A 19,003-nucleotide genomic window follows, 5' to 3' on the forward strand; every position below is an offset into this window, starting at 1 on the left:
TGCTACTTGGCATATATTGGGGCAAGTTTTACTGATAAACGTCTACATCTTTTGAAATGCTGAGACTGATTAAAAGGTTTTTTTTGCACACTGTAAGACTCAAGTAGAAAAAAAGAGGAATTTCCCTTCCAGTTGATATCATCCCATCATTTTCTGCCTGTATTCTCTCTTCTTTCATCCCCATCCTTCTTTCCTTTCTTCAGGATTAAAACATTCCACACACACACTGAATGTGTGGCCCCCTCCTAAAAAAAAACCCAAACAGATTCCTTTTAATCTTTCTATCACTCCTATCCTTCTTTAGCCTTTGCAGCAGCCTGTTCTATGCGACCCTGACCTTTCCCCACGGATGCACTTAAATCCTCTCTCTGTCTGAAAACCTGGACCACTTGAGTCACGTCGCTGCAAAACACTAAATATAAATGTTTGATCTCTTATTGCGTAGATGCAGATGTGTCCAAGGTGTCCCACCCCCTCTGCTGGTGCGCAGGAGATGGATACACGTGGTGTTGATTGCGCGGTTGTGTTATTAATTATTAGCCCTTTACGTGTCTGTTGGCGGAGGAAGAGCCTAGGAAAAGTAAAAAATCCCGGCAGCAGGGATTGGACGAGAGACAGAGAGGACTTCTTTCCCACCCCTGCCTGCACAGCTGCTGTGCAGCCAGTAGCCCCTGTCGGTGAGGCAGGAGAGCAGGGCGGCGGTGATGAGTTGCCACTTGGACTCCTAGACCACCTCACGTAGTCGACACCGCGCCTCTCTGCTCCCACTTAAAGCGTTTTTCGTTAACCACCGTGGACGGGGGGGGATGGATTCTAGGCTCCTGATTGGACCAGGGGTCCCCACATCGGACCCGACCAGCCGGGCGTCCTGGAACATCAGCTCCATCGGTCCGCACCGGCTCATGGAGCTGTCTCCCGGCGCAACAGCTGTGAGTACACCCCCCACACCCCCACCCCCTTCTCTCTTTTAATTGTTTAATTGTTTGTTGCTGCTTGGAAGTAATGCCCCGCCACGTGACTGGAGACCGCCCGCAGCGATTTCCAAGCAGCTATACGTCTGTAAAACTCGCCACTTCTGGCAAAACCCCCCCCCAAAAAAACCTGCAGAGAAAGTGTCAGGTGGTTTTCATTCCTCCGCCGGATCGTTTGAGCAATGTCGCGCGAGGGAGGCGTGAGTGAGCGCGAGCGCGTGCGATGATAAGTTTTTAACTGTGAATGAATGAATCGCACCGTCCTCTCGTGCGCGTCTGCGCTCCGTTCATTCACCGCCGGAGATGAATGAAGGCAGGGTCCCGTCATCGCTGGTGCTGCACAGGACATTGTTGTAAAAAAAAAAAAAAAAAAACTGCTGTGGGTGTACTGATGTGTCACGTCTGTGGTGAACGTGCTCGTCAAAAAAAAAAAAAAAAAAAGCAAAGCGTCTTTAATGTGTGGTGAGTTCAGGAACCCCATCTGCTGTCAGAATTCCAGAAGAAATAATCGTTGCACAAAAGTGACAACATGGCACTGAATGGCACTTGTGTGGACACGTTTAATCCCAATCTTAACATGTGAACGATCAGCGATCCCATGTTCCCCCCTTATAAGGTTCCTCGTCTTAATTTATCAGATGCAGACTGCAGGTTAAATCCAGTTCACAACTTTTATCGTCCCAAAAGAGGAAATTCCATTAGCAGCCAGGCCGAGGAGACGTAAAACAACTGGTGGTGTGGATGCTGATTTGGATTGTAAATTACGCTGCATACTTTTTTTTTAATTTAAAAGGCGTGTAATCGTGCCAACTCTGCAGTTTTTTTCCTCACATTTGGAAAGTCATGGAAGGGACTCTCTCTGTCAGAGTGGGGTTAGTTTGTGCATAGCCTTCAGGGATATCCTTTCTATACAGATGTGTAAACCAATACAGCGGTATATCCACCCCTGCACTCTACCTACTATATAGAGCATGCAAAGAAACTCTCCCCCCCAGGAGTCCAGATATTGACTGGGGTTTTGAGAGAGAGAGACCTACTGAGAAGCACATGGGCGCACCGCCATGGTAAATGTAGTTCAACAAGTGTGAATGGTTCACTCTTGGACTTTGAAGTTCAGACCTGCGGGCTTGGGTCTCAGTAGCTTTTGTGGCCCTGGCCCTTCGTGGTGGGAGTGCTGGGAAAGCTGATACCGGAGCAGCGCCCGAGGGCAGCTTCTGCCGAAACAGATGGGGATCTTCTACTCCGCAATAAGTGTGGTTTTCATTTAAAACTCTTTAAAAGCATTCTGGGTTTCTCTCTGGAGCCCTCTTTTCCGTTTACCGACGCCTGTTGCTTCTTTTTTCCCCCCCTCTCTCTCTCTCTCTCTCTGTTGATCATCTATCAGACGATCTCTGGACAATTACAAACGCATGGGTCCAATTTAAGAATGCTGATGTGTGCAGATGTTTATGTGGATTTGTGTGCGCAGGTGGCCCCTCTGTGATCACGTCCCCCGGCTGCTCTGCAGTGGATTAGATTGCGTTCGCTCGTAAACAAGAGTTTGCCTGTCTGACGTTGCAGGTAGCCACTTATCAGACAATACTGGCTGATTAATGGCTCGCTCGTGACTTGCGACAGATAATCAGCTGCGCTAACGCGTTCGTCAATACTGCCTCTCTGAGCTACTGAACGATAGGTATGTTTTTCTCGGTTGCTTTCAGTACGATGACACGAACAAAAGTCAAATCAATCAACTACTGAGTGACATTAACTTGCAGGACCACGAGGTTTCTTAATCGTGCAAAGAAATGAAATAAAAGTATAATAAAACAGGGAAACTGGCCTTCACCTATTTCCTCTTCTCTGCACTCATTATGAGCCAAAGAGGGAAGTTCCAGTTATTAAATGAGCCTTTGTGTTTGTAAGCTTTAAACACACGTGCACGGCTGTTCATGCTTTAATGTGTGGGTTTTAATCCAAAGTCGGTTCCTATTGTGATCATTTAATTATGTGCCTCCTTCACTACCTCATCGTCCTCTTCTTTCTCTCTCATCCATTAAACGGCCACGTGACCATTTATATTGTTTCGCTCTCCGCCGACGAGGGAAAAGCCAGAAATGCCGGCGCGTTGGCTGCAGTGTACGTGTCTGCAGAGAGAGAGAGAGAGAGAGAGAGAGAGAGAGAGAGAGAGAGAGAGAGAGAGAGAGAGAGAGAGATTTTCCAGCCACTATTTACCATCTTTAAGGAGACGCGAGGCATGGAAGTCGTAATCTGCCCCCGAGCTGCTACAGAGGGAGCGATCGGAAGAGATTTAGGGAATGGACGTGAAGGACGGAATTAACAGGTTGGGAATAGCGGAGGAGGGAGGCAGGGAGAGAGAGGGAGAGAGAGAGGGGGGTAAGGAGGGAGAGGGAGGGAGAGGGATGGAGAGGATAAGAGAGAGAGGGGGGAGAGGGAGAGAATGAGAGGGAGGGAGAGAGAGAGAACGAGAGAGAGAGAGAACAAGAGGGAGGGAGAGGATGAGAGAGAGGGAGGGAGAGAGAGTGAGAGAGAGAGAGGATGAGAGAGGGAGGGAGGGGGGGATCCGGTGGGGAGAGTGTCAGGGATGGGAAAAAGAATGAAGCAAGGAGGGGAGACCTTGAGTGAGATCCACTACATCACGGATGAAGGTGTCAGACCGGATCCTTGTGTGTTTACATTCCACACACACACACACACACACACACACACACACACACACACACGCACACACACACACACACACACACGCCATATGCATCACCTTCACTCTCCTGCACTTGTCCCCGCTTTCATACGTCCACATGCCCTTTTCAACTCCTTTGCTTACACGACCGCTCCATCACGTCTCAGTCATTCTATTCAAATGTCGTCCGCTTCTCTTTTCTTGTTTTAGCAACAGGAACGTGTGACTGCAGGAAAGTAGGACCGCCGAAACAGATGCTTGGCAAACGGACACTTGGTGTGTGTGTGTGTGTGTGTGTGTGTGTGTGTGTGTGTGTGTGTGTGTGTGTGTGTGTGTGTGTGTGTGTGTGTGTGTGTGTGTGTGTGTGTGTGTGTGTGTGTGTGTGTGTGTGTGTGTGTGTGTCTACACAGCAAGAGACAAAAAAGAAAAGTGGAGAACAGTCCCCATGAATTTGAATGAAGTGGAGCTGTGGGCTTTTATTGGGCTTTTATCAAATCCCCAAACAAATGCATCTTCCTGAGTTAGAACAAGTGTTTTAAACAGTAAGGTTTTTGAAGATGCATGGAGTTGGGATTTTTCCTGGATAAATGAGTCTCATCGAGCTCTCAAAATGTTTCACTGTTGATCTCAGAAAGGGACCAGAAACTAGTGTGTGAATCATTGCATGCATTTCCTTCCTCCATAAAATAAATAAATAAAAGTAATATTTAATATTGTATACACAGCTGTGTTTACTAGCTTGACGTCTCCTAAATATAATTTTATTTATGTGGGGGAGTGCAATTAGTGCCAGTGTGGGCTCCATGGCAGCTCCAGCGGCAGGGGGGCGGGGCTTAGGGACAGGTCAATTTGAGATACTGCGAGCTGGTGTAAGCCGTGCCAGAGGCCTTGTGGAGTTGCTTTGGATGGACACTTTCATCTTCTCCGAGCTCTTGAAGTCGGATGAACTCTTCAGAGCGGCTGCTTATGGACATGCTTGAAGTCCCCGAACGATGCTTTAAATGATCATGTAATCATGTCATTTTTGAATGTGGTTTAACAATTATTCAATTCAAACAAGGAAACAGATTTTCTGCCACTTCAAATAGTCTAATTATATTTTTGTTTTTTTGTTTTTTTCAATTTTAAATACACAATTTATGTTTTTGACCACTTGAGGTCAGCAAAAACATGTTAACCTTTCCTTTTAAGTTCACATTTTATAACAACCTACCAACTCATCAACTATAGCGTTGGTTTCCATCATATGTTGATTTTTATGAAATACCAAGAACGTTTAAATTTATCATAAAAAATTGAATAATTTGCCATTACGTCATTATTTTATTATAAAATAATATGAAAAAATGTCTTGTAAGTACAAGAAAAAAGTAATTACAAATAACAGAGCGACTATGTTTTCCATCACGGTGCAGTACCACGTAATTTAATTTATTTTCCATGGCACTTTTTGTAGCAGGAGGTCAGAAATGTGTTGCGTATGAACCCTCTCCTCCCTGTGTTGCTGTTGCTAGGGTTCCCTGGTTCCCAGCTACCCGTTCCCAACGGTAGACGTCCCGGACCACGCCCACTACACCATCGGCGTCGTCATCCTGGTCGTGGGCATCACAGGCATGCTGGGAAACTTCCTCGTCATATATGCCTTCTGCAGGTACTTTTTATTTTTTTGTGTGTTTCAGCACCATTTGTTTTTGTTACATGTATCTATGATAATAACACATAGTGTGTGTGTGTGTGTGTGTGTGTGTGTGTGTGTGTGTGTGTGTGTGTGTGTGTGTGTGTGTGTCTGTGTGTCTGTGTGTCTGTGTGTCTGTGTGTGTGTGTGTGTGTGTGTGTGTGTGTGTGTGTGTTTGCAGGAGCCGGAGCTTGCGGACGCCGTCCAACGTTTTTATTATTAACTTGGCCATCACAGACTTCCTCATGTGTCTTACTCAGACGCCCATCTTCTTCATCACCAGCATGCACAAGCGATGGATCTTTGGGAAGAAAGGTAAAAAAAAAAAAACATTTTACATTAGTATTATATACGAAACACGCGCTCTCTGTTACGTGTGCGTCAGACCTGTTTGTCTACAAGTTCCATGAATGTCCTTTATGCATGTGTGCGTTATCCACCAGCATTAACCTAGTGGGACCAGAGATAAAGAGGCTACGCACTTCACTGATCAAGCACCGATAGTTTGCAGCGCTGTGTTTTCCTCCGGGAGTCGCCCTGACCTTGACGAAGACAGCCTCATCGCCTGTTAGATCTGGAGCTCTGCTCTTCTTTTTCTTTTTTTCATCCACCGCCAACCTCCAGCCATCCGCGAAACCTTTATCCTTCTGCCTATTCAAAAGATGCAGAGAGATAGAGAGTCTTAGACAACAACAGAGGTCATGGATGAATGGGGGTTGATGGAAAACACGAAGCAAAAACGTGTTTTATTCGTGTTTATTCATCCTGTATTACTGGATTTCTCAGAAACTCCCCTCTTGTACTCGCAGCGTGTCAGTTTGACAAACGCAACCTCAGCAATACTTGGATAGAAGTTATTAAGACATTAATTAAATCGCAAAGAAGGAATTCTGATGACTTTGATCCTTCTTCACTGAAGTGCCACCAACTGCTGTTTAATTCCTATAGTCGCGCTAAAATAGCAGCTTGAGCATCCGTCGGTTGAAAGGGACTCAAAAAATAACGTAGAGAAGAAGCTAACGAAAAAGCAAGCCAATGGTTTGCTGGCAGTGTGTTTTGTTTCTTGGCGAGCCGCTACTGTGGACTTTTTGTTCCGTTTGCTTTTGCCGTTTCGCCAAGTCCCAAATTTTCAAGTTTTCACCAAATTTCATTATGAAAAAGATGCAAACGAGTGCAAAATTCCATTTTCTACTATGAAAAACTGAGTAGCTGGGCGCATGAAGATAAACAGTCGCTGGCGCTAATCCTCAGATGAAGAGGATTAACCGGACAACCGGATTAAAGAATTGAAATCTCAAACACTGGAAAAACGTGTAAAACGTGATGGAAATATTGCATTTATTATTATTTGTTTTGTTTTGTTTTTCTCGTGGAACATGACATGTCTCCTTGTCGCTCCACACAGATCCGATGTTTCCGTCTTTAGTGGCATTCAGGTGGATGGAAAAAGCACCTCTTGATTAGTGTTTCTAAAAAGGTTTGCTCCTTAACGCGTCGCAGGAAATCATTACACGACCTTTTCACTTCTGAACTTTTAAATATACTTGACCCCGACGCAGTGAACGCCAGAGGACTTATGTAATATTGTTCCTCTCTGGAGAACCTCTGCTGTTGCTTTCGGAGCCAATCTGGTCTGCATTACCTCCGCAACTTAACAAGGGGCTGTCAAACACACATGGTCGGGGCGACAGCCGTACAGGCCAAGCGCCTGAGAGGTATTTGTTTGAGTTTCTTCACACGGGGCGACACGGACTCAGATTCTTGGATGTGGTGCCATGATGAGAGCTCGAATGGTCATCGGCTGATAAAGTGGTGATGGAGTGTATTGTGTGTAATGTGTGTGTGTGTGTGTGTGTGTCTCTCTCTCTCTCTCTCTCTCTCTCTCTCTCTCTCTCTCTTTATAGGCTTGTACATACATCTGCAAGAGTGCAAGAATGTGTTTGCCTTCATACATTATGGATACATTTAGCGTAACGACTCTCTAGCACATTAAAGTATGGAACAAAAAAGACTCCGTCAACACCGATGCATGTAATTATACTTGCCTTTATTATCTGGTTCAAATGAATAATTTACTGCGTGTGTAGCAGGTGTAGATTGTTAGATAATATATTTGCAAAGAATACAAAAAAGAAAAGCTGACATGGAAGTGACATTGGCAAATGAAAATTACCCATTTTGTGTCCAAGACCATCGATATTAAAGGAGTTGTGGGTTACGAAGCGTATTCAAGCTGCAGTATTTCCAGCAGTTGCAGAGATGCAGGATCTACTGCCAGGATGGATTCATCCTGACGGCTGCCATCAGGGAGCAAACATATTTGTCCTGCGTCTCGAATACTTTTTTCACCTCTCCGTCTCCAGGTTGTGAGATGTATGCCTTCTGCGGAGCGCTGTTTGGCATCTGCAGCATGATGACACTGATGGTGATTGCGGTGGACCGGTATGTGGTGATTACCAGGCCTCTTGCCTCCCTGGGGGTGATGTCTCGCAGGAAAGCCCTGAGCATCCTGGCTGCTGCCTGGGTCTACTCCGCGGGATGGAGCCTGCCTCCCTTCTTTGGCTGGAGTGAGTACAACTGCAGTCAAAAGACGCCTGAATGTTGAGTCGTTGCTGATCAGTGTGATTCCTCTGACGAGTACATTTAACATAAAGACAGTAAGCAGAGGGCATCGCCTCCTCCTTACCTGTAGCTGACGTTACAACAGACCAACAATAATTGATAATGACCTGGTGGAGTCAGGCTTTCCTTCGTCAAACGTGTTCCCAAATAACATACGTGTATGTTGGAGTTAACAAGTCGGCATCCAGTGAAAGTCTTCCACCGTCTCACTGCACTCAACAGGTTGTCACTCATTTCTATCAGCTGTCCGAGGTGGTAATACAATTCCCCAGAGGTACCAGAAAAGCCCGTGCTGTGACACGGCTCCCTCATCTGTTCAAACAAAATAACAGGAAACAGCTCTTCCTTCTCAAAACTCTTGACACTTTTACAACATGGAGTCTGTCCAAACAGGACATAAGTCACGGTAGAACCAGCGGGCATACAAAAAAAAAACACATCACGTATTTGAAAATGCAGGAGAAAATGAAGTAGGAGTTCAGCTGCATGACAATGAATCAGTGTCGTACAATGAAACTGTGTGGCAGCATGTAGACATAGATCAGTAATGGGCCCAGTATAGAGCCCAGGGGAACTCCACAGGTCAAAGCAATCTTTAAATCCCTCATGAAAACAAAGAAGTCCTATGTGTGCGCACAGCCAATTATACCATGAGTTTTCCAGTTGTCCATCTCACGTAAAAGCAAGCAGTTTGCTTCAATTTCCACTGAATAGAACGATTGCACCAAAAGTTTAGAAGGTTGGAGAAATGTATAATTTTATTTAAACACACCCTGCTCTGTTGAGGTGGCCGTTTTCCTACTGGAAATTCTCTTGGGGTCAGGGCCCCCACTGCTACAACAACTCAACGCATTGTGTGATAAAAGTGACTTACGGCTTCCTTCCGTGTCTGGAGAAAAGGAGGGGGAAGTCTGCTGCTAAATCATATTTACAAATTGTAGTGTGCGTGTGTTTCTTTGTGGAAGTGTGAAATTAATGATGCTGTCCCATATAAAAGAAGCCCGCGGTGTGAATTCCAAACACTACGAGTGTTAGTTTCCAAAGCGAGAGAGGTCAAAATGCTTCCTCTCATGGATTTTACATGCGAGCCACTCGGCTCCTATAGTCATTTATTACAGCCTGAGCTTGACAAATGGCGCTGCATTTAAGAAAACAGCCAAGCCATCAGTTACAGGGGCTTATTAGAAAATGCTAGCCAGCTTTTGGATGGTGAAGTCAGTTAGTTGGGTAGGTGAGCCAACACTTTGGTTCAGAGTGACATATGTGATACACTATCAAAACATTTGCTAGAACCATTCATGGGCCCCAGGGGATGAATCCTAATGACTTTGGTGATTCCCTCCATCGGCAGCTGCGCAACAAAAACCCCAAAATACGGAGATGCAGATTAGTTAGTGGGCTAACACCGTCACATAATGCCTATCTTCAGTCAAATATGGAAGGTAATATGCGATGGTATTTGACAGATTTGCATGGGAGATGCATAGCGATCCCCAGGTAAAAATAGCGCCGTACGAATAAGGCTTACTTTGTCGGAAAGAAACCGAATAAGGATTTCTCCTTATGGGCTGTTAATCGAGGTACAACGAGAAATAGTTCAGATAGGGGGAAAAAGCTGGAAGATGCACAATATAGAAACAAATAACAAAACAAAAATAGGAAGACTTCATGGCTGAAGTGTGTGTGTTCTTCCACAGGCGCTTATGTCCCGGAGGGTCTGATGACGTCGTGTTCCTGGGACTACATGACGTTCACCCCGTCCGTCCGCTCTTACACCATGCTGCTCTTCACCTTCGTCTTCTTCATCCCGCTCTTCATCATCATCTTCAGCTACTGCTGCATCTTCAGAGCCATCCGACACACAACGCGGTTGGTACACACACACACACACACACACACACACACACACTGTTGATGTTTATTCATGCTCCTGCCGTGTGTGTTACATGTCTAAGTCACTTAGCTGTCAAAATAAATGAACTGAAAAGAAAAATATAAAACAAAAATTCCCTTGAGGAAAGAAAAAAGAGGTTGAAAAGGGAAATTTCATCTAGAATTACAGGTTATACTGAAACTAAAAGCAAAAAAACACTATGGTGTGTCTGTGTTTGACAGAGCGATAGCAAAGATCAACTGCGAGGGAACCAGAGACTCTGCAAAGAGGTTCCATAGGATGAAGAATGAATGGAAGATGGCCAAGATTGCACTCATCGTCATCCTGCTGTTTGTCATCTCCTGGGCCCCTTACTCCTGCGCGGCCCTCACCGCATTCGCCGGGTACGTGTGCATGTGTGAGCGCTTTGTCGGCGGCTAGAGAAAGTCAAAACACCTCGGTGGGAAGTCAAAACGCGGTGACGCAATCCGTTTTGTTGGGGGGGTTGACATCTTGTCAAAGCTGCATTTATGGCCGTATCAGATCTTCACGGAATCTACGGTAATCATTTTCATAATAAAGATGTATCAAATGACAAATGGCTCTCTCACCGTAATGAACCTACAGATGTGTATCACCCGAATCTCAAGCTCAAATCGATGTTGTCGCTTTATGGCAGCCAGAAACATGAGTCTAAATGAATGTTGCTCCATATATCTTTGAATCTGAATGAGCAACTGTTTGCTGAACTAGTTTATCAGCTTTCACAGGGTGCTAATGTGTCATAGTGAAAGCTTTGCAGACATACATTTGGAAAAAACAGCGAGTCTTTTCAGAATCAGCATTAAAAAGATCTCAATGAGGACGGGGAATGTAAAATACACGAATGGTGATGTTGTTATATTTTCATATTCTTGATTATGTAGCAGTTAATTATGATGACGATGAACATGGTGGATTAGTTAGGGGGGTTGGTTGAGAGTTGGTGTTGGTGATTGATTGAGTATTGATGGGTTGGTATAGAATCGGGGTGTGAGTGACTGGACAAGTATTTAGCTTCTTCCTGCTTCCTGTTAGTTATCGTTGCTAATTGAAAGTGTGTTTTATTTATTGCCTTTTGACATACGTATCATTTTTTCCCCCAAATGTACAGTCAATCAATATAAAACTGAGACAAATACATTTAAACCATCAAAAGGTGCAGGATTTTAATTGTAAAAATGCATGATGATAAAAAAACAGTTTTTGACTCTGGGTGTGGTTGTGACTGTCTGGCCGACGTCTCTCCTGTCTCTCAGGTACGCCGACATGTTGACTCCCTACATGAACTCTGTTCCCGCCGTGATCGCCAAAGCCTCTGCGATCCACAACCCCATCATATACGCCATCACGCATCCCAAATACAGGTGGGTTTGCACATCTCGTGTCGAGTTTCACCACGCAGACGACTCGAGCGATGCTGTGGAAATGACGTCGTGATGAATTTCTACTTTATTTGCCGTTGGTCGAATGAGATTCACTGTGTGAGTGTAATACATTACATACAACTACAATATTATGAAAATAAATGATTAGGAATAAAACATAACTTTAACAAAAAACATCACTTTTAACAAGAAAAATAACCTCTGGTTGAAAGAAAATCTATTTTATAAAGCAGGAGGCAGACCTTGGTGACGTTAAAGGTTGTGACATTTGCTGCTTTCATGGCAATGTTTGTCTCTGCCCAAGTAAATTTGGAATTTTAATTTGGTCCGAGTACTGGGTGAAATTTTCTGTGTTGCCCTTTCTCCACCTGTTGATGTCTTTTTTAGCTTCTGGTTGCTCACAAAGAAAATGTCAAATAACAGCGGTGAAAGAAACCTCCCAGGATGGTTATGTGTGCAGAATAAAAAGAATCGTAAGTCGTCAACATAGTCAAGGGACTCCACACTACAGTTATGGATTTGAATATGTTTTTCCCTCCTTCAGGTCAGCGCTCAGCAGGTACATCCCCTACCTCGGGGTGTTGCTGTGCGTTACCGGCAGAGGTCGTTTCAGCAGCAGCAGCTTCCAGTCTACGCGCCGGTCAACCCTCACCAGCCAATCGGAGAGCAAAGCCTGCAAGCACCACAACTCCTCCCTGTCTGAGAGCGAATCAGTGAGTGTACCTCATATCTAATCTGGTATGTCTATGTCTTACACTTTCAATGACAAACACTTTGAATTCGGAGTTTGCTGATCTTTAGTGTCGCGATTTTCGTCCGTGTTCGTCTCAAAAAGGCCCACTTCTCCGACACGGAGGAAGACCGCTCGTCTCGGACGCCCGCTGTCCGCCAGGTGTCCGGTGACGTCAAGCAGGTTCGCCACGCCAGCCAGAGGTCAAAGGTGAGAGGGAACAACACTGGAGAGTTCGAGAGGACCGGCGCCCACAACCCCACTGACCCGGCCATATGTCACCTCTCTCAGGTCACAGTGAGTATCGGGGGGAGTGGGGGGATCTGTGTCGTTACCTGCATACTTTAATGTGCACTAGTATGTGTTAAAGTGCAGATTTATGCAACCTGAAAGTCATGCATTTCCAACTTTAGTAACTGAAGTGTCAGATGGGTGTCGTCAGACCGAGGTCGAGTGTCATTTAGGGTTTTTTTTTTTATTTTATTTGGCGATTTTGCTTCTGTTTTGTCATAACGTCAAGGTCGATCTTAATCTTCTCCTCCCGAATTTCCGAAGTGAGGTCATGTTGTTTTGGAGTCCTGTTAAAGTCTCCAGACGTTACGCTCGGTGTTTCACGCCAAGTTACTCCAGGAGGTTGTGTGCTTCGATCACCCTTTAACTGTACGGTTTGACTTCATGATCCCGGTGTTTCAGTATCGCATTTAATCCAGTTAAGACTCGGAACTGTATCTTGGATGAGTCCTCCTTTTCATTTCTTTGAATTGTATTAAAGGTTGAGTCGGTGATTCTATTGCGGAGAAATGAAGTCAAGTGCCAAAAACTGCAGTTCCTCTAATGGCCACTAGCTCCAGAAATGAGTCAATCCCCATTAGACCCACATATTGAAATTGCCAAAATCATGTTGCTGATGACAGCCTGGTCCAAAAAAAAAAAAAGGGGGTTTTAATCTCTCAAACTAATAATCCCCTAATTTGAACATACTCACCCGTTTTGCATAATTAAGGGGCGTGGCTGCTTTGAGTCATAGGTGGGTGTCATCTGAGTTCACTCGCCGCTAGCCGCCTCCTCTTTGGTCATATTTCGATTATCTGGGAGTTAAGTTGTGTCACTGGCCTAGATAATATACAGTCTATGGTCAGAACTGACAAAGCTTTCATACTATGTGCGTCTCTGTGTAATCGTCTTAGTTCACAAACAAAATCACAAGTAACCCACATGTACACACGTACTGCCATGCAGGACAGGGTCCAAACACTAATCCAATAATCTGGGAGTTTCAGATTTAATCCACAGCTCGCATGACGTAATCCCGTGTTTCACTGTGCTGCACTTGTTGCAGACAAATACGGTTGATTGTCGAGGAGTCATCTGCTTCCATCTCTGCTCAGAGCAGCGCACTTTGACTTTTGTCTCTTGCCAGTATAATCTTTACTTTGCTATACATTTTTTATTTTTTTTGTCCATTTTGTTAAAGTACTTTAAAACCTGATCATAGTTTGACATTTTGGGACATCTGCTTATTCACTTTTTTGCAGAGTTGAGGTTAAAGTTGTCGTTGTACAACAGGGTCGCACAATGAAATGCAATTTGTAGTAGGCCTACCATTTTTGCTACAAAACCTGCCCCCAAAAAGTGTACCTTTTAGCTTAGCTTAGCATTAAGACTGTAAACAGGTAGCCTTACTCTGTCCAAAGGTAACAATCTGTCTACCAGCACCTTTAGGACTCACTTTATAACACATGATATCTCATTGGTTGCCAGGCAACGTCCAGCCTTAGAGTCGCTGGTCAGACGAAGTTCAAACTGTTCCTTTAAGAATGCAGCAACGTGGGTTTCAAGAAAACCACGAGATTGTGGTTGCATCCATCTTCAGTGCTAATGCTAATCCTGTTGCTAATGGCCGATGTGATGTTACTGGTACAAACTCTATGGGAGGAAATGCTCTTCTAACTGATTTGAAGTCACTCTTTTTTAACAAAAATGTGACCGAGTAATTCACAACAGATCTTTTGATCGTAGCTATTCACAACAGATCTTTTGATCGTAGCTATTCACAACAGATCTTTTGATCGTAGCTCACACTGTGTTTATGCTGTGTTTATGTGCACACTGTTCAGACTCTGACAGAGCCTGAAGACATCTCCATGTCGGACGTCAGCCTGAAGCCAACCAGCTGTCTGCCTGCAACTGTAAGAGTCCACCGATTGTGCACCCTTTGTAGATGTTGTAGACGTTTGGTTTGTTTTTGTGGCAAGAAAATCAGCGATTCCCATGACAGAAATCAAATCAGGAACAAAGTTATCCTACTAAAAAACATTTGCCTGAGTAGAGGAAGCCTTATTGAGCTTAGATGTAAAACTCACGTCTGTCAATAAAATAGCTTCAAGCTATTTCGTCCCGCCCAGGTGTTTAAGTCATTTGTGTTTTACGACCATTTGGAGGGACAAGTCTCCATTTCTGCAACACTACAAATAATTTTGAGCAAAGAAGGCACAACTCAAAAAGATTGGGGGAAAAAAAACCCATACTTTCCAAAGTAATCGCTAAGATCTGGGAATGTGACGATGTTGCTGCAAAAGAGTCAAACTTTATTCAATGATATAAACTAAAATTAGTATGCCTAACTTCCGTTACGCATTCCTTAATCTGGGTCCCATCAAAGACAAAGATACTTTTATTATCTATCTTGCCAAGAGTTAGATGAGAAGATTGATACCACCCTCGTGTTTGGAAGCTAAACGTGATGATGCTGCTGCAGCCGGTTAGCTTAGCTTAGCACAAAGGAGTGATGGGTTTTATTTTGCTTAGTTGGGGACAACAACAGAGCCAGGTTTAGTTATTTCCCCATCTTTCTAGTCTTTAAGCTAACCTAACTGGTTGCTGACTGCAGCTTCACATATAATATTTATTATTATAAGATAAATAATCCTCAAACTGTTCCTTTAACGTGGTACGATCCAACTTCTTTGTGCCGATTTTGCCCAAAGTTACAAATTAAGAGCTTTTATTAAAACAGAATTATCCTTCACAAATTCTACCTAAAGTGTGCTCGGTTCGTACTTTTACTCCATCTCGATGTGTAGGGGTGATACAGTTCCACTCCATCAACACACTGTGGGGAAAGCGGTGTCGCGTCTTGAACTGGCAGGTTGAGTCGAGGGATAGTTGTATTGATCGAAATCAGAGGACCAGTTGATAAAAACGTCATTCTCTACCTCGCCACGTTTGTTTTCCCTTCACACAAACCTCCCCGCCGCCTCCTCTTCGTCTCGATGCCTGAACACGTCTTCCTCTCTTCTTCCACCTACACAGCTGGACGTGACGGACGAGTCGAGGCCAAGGACTGCGTGCAAGACGACGGCATCCGTCATCGTGACCTCTATATCCAGCCCTTCTATTCTGCATAGTCCTCCGGGTTTCCATGGCAACCTCAAGTTGACCAAAACGCACGGCCCGGTTGCCAAGGAGCCCCTGGACGTCTCCAGGCTGGAGACGTCGGTGTCGCCGTGAACAACTGGACAGAAGCGCATCATCCGTATGTAAACCGTGTGTGCATGTGTGTTGATATCACGCTACGTGGGACTTTTCTGTACCGGCATGCTGCTCGCTAGTAATGGTAACTCTCAGCCAGAGCACGCGCTTTATTTTTATTTTTAAACATTTTTTTTTTGTTCATACATGGTGTGAGTTTGCGAGTGTGAATGCACAGTCAAATTAAACACGTGTGCGTATTTGCACGTTCCTTTTACTTTTTTTCTGACATATCATGGTGGTTGGAGGAGGATTACCTCGGGAGCCGACGGCAGCAAATTAGCCTTAAATACACAATGTGAAAAGTGAAATATCTAGGGTTGGGCTATTGATTCGATTTTTATTGACTGTTTTAGATTCTTGTCATGGTATTTGAGAAGAACCCAAAATACAAAAATGTCTAAATCTTGCCGTACATAACCTGAATGTGCTGTTTACCAACTGTTAGCTTCTGGGGCAATATGACTACAACTGGGGACATCAACCATGAAAAGTTAGTTTATGAGCCATATTTTAAACATGCATTAATGCATACTGTGAAGCACAGTAGGTCAATACTTTGGTTTTTGACTCATTTATTTCTCTAAATATGAAATCATTTCCAACCCAGAACGATAACAAATCTATTGTTTGTGTATTTCCTATTTACTATGAATACTGATATTAAAGATGCATTAAGCAGTATTTGCTACATTCTAATTAAAAGAAATGACTCCTGTTACTGGTGACGCTACTGATCCCACTGAGAACCAACATCCTACACTGCAACTACAACTACATGCAGGTTGAAACCACTTTCAAACTCGTCATTTTGGTTCTCAAAGAACTTAAATCATGCTGCTTATTATAAAACGATGAGCAGCCCGCGGCGCAGGAGTTAGCTCGAGCTGAAGTGACAGTGAATTCTGGGTGAACTTCATCGGGCTGCTCGTCCTGTTTATTCTAGATGTGTAGGTTAACAGTTTGCCAGCACTTGTTGCTCCCATGTGTCAAATCTATTCAGGCAGCCCACGCGTAGATTTTTCACCACGTGAAAGCTATTTTTTTTTTTCTTTCTATTGTGTATTTTTGTATTTATTATTTGAGATTTATTTCAGATTGACTGAAGTGTCTTCTGGGGGGGGGGGGGGGGGGGGGTGCATTTTATTTAAAAATGACCTCTCCGATGCAACGCTGCAGACACGAGAGAGCCTCACGCTAACACGCAAAAACCACCGCAAATGAATTTAAATTCAGATCAACCTGTGGGAAAAACACTGCTACTGTAATACTGTTATGTACTGATAGGGGGGGGGGGGGGCATGAGAGGATACCATCACATTGTTTCCCCTCTGGCTGTTTGTAATTGATTAATCTATTCCTGGTGACATGCAGCACCACGGATCAGGTCACAGATATGTCACAACACCATAGAACATCACCGAATTTTGTGTGTGTGTGTGTGTGTGTGTGTGTGTGTGTGTGTGTGTGTGTGTGTGTGTGTGTGTGTGTGTGTGTGTGTGTGTGTGTGTGTGTGTGTGTGTGTGTGTGTGTGTGCACTGAATAACTCAGTACTGTACTTTGCATTCCTCTTGATGCCATACCTTGCTGTTATATCTACTTTGAGATGTTCAGACAGCAGTTTACTTCATTACCTTACTGTGTACTAAGGGTGTGCTTTCAGTATTGTTATTATAGATGTAATCATAGACAGATGTACCGAACGCCAACTATGTGTTTTGACATCTGACTTTTTATTATTATTTCCAAAGCTCTTTTTCTCTGTACATTGCGGTTCCTTTTGACATTCCTAAGATCGCTGCATCCTTGACTATGATTGTAATTACTGTTCTCTGAAGTGGCAAACAGTCAAATGAAAGCTTCAAATCTTTGTTAACGAGGCAACAAATGGTTGAATCATTCCCGCCGTTGCTCATTTGTCCTGTAGTACTCATGAATGAATGTTCAAAATGACGTGTTATGACCATGTGTTTCCTGAAAAATTTTAATTCTGCTTTAATGAAGTGATCGTTCAATGGAAGTGATGGTTACATGTTGATTTTGTTTTCTTTGTACAAAATGTTTTGTGTTGTTATTTATTTTTCTAAATAAAAATGTTGCTAAATTCTAGCGGCCACACCTCGTCTTGAACGAGCTTGCACTTAATCATTTCCATGACTGCGGTCACTGCAGCTCCTAAAGCATCCATCCGTCAGCGCTGACCGACGGATATATTCATGAATGATTTGGTCGGTTTCCCGAATGGAAGAAATCCATCGAGCACAGCAGATAACAGCTGGAACATCCTGATGTTAGATAACGCGGTGCCGTCAGCCGAGGTCACACCCGTCCGATATATCCGGGGACAGATGTGGTGGACGGGTGATCCAGCATGGTGTTTGACCTGAATAGGCGTCCCTGCAGAACTTTGGTGCCCTGCAGAGGTGAAAATCGGTACTCGGTTTGCACGCGATGGACGTTCGTGAGGTGAGGTAGGTAGAGGCTGCAAACTTTAGTAACTCAAGCTAAGAATGGTGTTTAAACAAACCCCTATTTATCTCTACAGGAGAAGTATGAGGTGGCATGAAATGGAAACACTCACTTAAGATTACTTACATTATTTGAGTAAATGTGCTTAAAAAAATATTATATTTAATACAAATCAAAGAATATATATATATGGTAAGATGAGATATGCTGTAGTAGCTTCAGGTGTGTAGCTTTGTCTTTCATCTCGGCTTCAGGTCATTTAATGAAAGCGTTTGAAATGCTAAATCATACATTTTGGGAGTTAAATTATCTTATTTTAGCACAAATTATTGAAGCCGGGGGAATATCTACTTTGGATTGTCCATAATCTGCAGTTAAAAGCTAAGAAATTGTCTTTTTTTTCTTGTTTGTGTGCTTTTTGTAACGATGTGTGAGCTGTTTCCACTTAAAACAAGTTTTCATTTCCCTTTTGCACTCCTATCTTGAAAAATGTGATAATTTGTGGATCACCTGCCCTCTAGAAGGCAATATCAAATCTATACACAGTCGGAAATTATAAATCTTAACTAAAATGTAGGCAGATATGCTTGACCTTTGACAGGGACCCCTGATCCCTTCAGTCTCTATGCTAAGCTAAGCTAACCGTCTTCTCTCTGGCTCCCTGTGTTTCAGATGGACATCAGAGTGGCGTCGACCTTCTCATCTCATCAGCGGAGAACTCACATTTAATGGAATAGTTGGAGTGAAGGTATTCAGGTCGCCCACCGAGAGTGTCGATACGGATCGTTAGGTATTGATAATGATAGATGGATGATCATTGGCTCGTGTTCACTTCCTGCTCATGGGGGACCAGGACATGATTACAAAGACAGGCCTGTCAACACCCGTCAAACGGTGTCCCACTCCGCTTTTTAACAGCTGTGGTTGGCCGCTAATTGAATTGGCCCCGTACCACGTGCACATAACGCTTGGGGCCCACCGGGTTCAGTTTGGCGGAGGCGTTTCTGGGAGGAAACGCCGCT

General features: G+C 44.0%; 1 protein-coding gene across 2 annotated transcripts; it reads left to right on the plus strand.

The window, feature by feature from the left end:
* The first annotated feature begins 769 nt into the window (after nucleotides 1-769).
* Nucleotides 770-17,600, plus strand: LOC311033108 (melanopsin-A-like). Of its 2 annotated transcripts, none has more exons than XM_084040299.1 (11): nucleotides 770-929; nucleotides 5,169-5,305; nucleotides 5,511-5,644; nucleotides 7,693-7,896; nucleotides 9,649-9,820; nucleotides 10,067-10,228; nucleotides 11,123-11,230; nucleotides 11,796-11,964; nucleotides 12,087-12,278; nucleotides 14,099-14,170; nucleotides 15,294-17,600. In XM_084040299.1, the coding sequence occupies exons 1-11, from the start codon at nucleotides 807-809 to the stop codon at nucleotides 15,489-15,491; spliced, it is 1,671 nt and encodes a 556-aa protein (XP_083896425.1). In that variant the 5' UTR covers nucleotides 770-806; the 3' UTR covers nucleotides 15,492-17,600. The 2 variants fall into 2 exon arrangements, with proteins under 2 accessions (XP_083896425.1, XP_083896426.1); XM_084040300.1 differs by lacking the exon at nucleotides 15,294-17,600 and adding an exon at nucleotides 14,369-14,430 and having other exon boundaries at nucleotides 14,099-14,204.
* The last annotated feature ends 1,403 nt before the right edge of the window (nucleotides 17,601-19,003 follow it).

This window comes from Eutrigla gurnardus (assembly GCF_963514095.1).
Source record: "Eutrigla gurnardus genome assembly, chromosome: 22".
Lineage (NCBI taxonomy): Eukaryota > Metazoa > Chordata > Actinopteri > Perciformes > Triglidae > Eutrigla > Eutrigla gurnardus.

Excerpts from the sequence above, each read along its gene's own strand:
- LOC311033108 (XM_084040299.1), top strand. The coding sequence starts at position 807 with ATGGATTCTAGGCTCCTGATTGGACCAGGGGTCCCCACATCGGACCCG. Across the intron at positions 5,645-7,692 it reads ATGGATCTTTGGGAAGAAAG|GTTGTGAGATGTATGCCTTC; the intron begins GTAAAAAAAAAA and ends CTCCGTCTCCAG. Across the intron at positions 9,821-10,066 it reads GCCATCCGACACACAACGCG|AGCGATAGCAAAGATCAACT; the intron begins GTTGGTACACAC and ends TGTGTTTGACAG.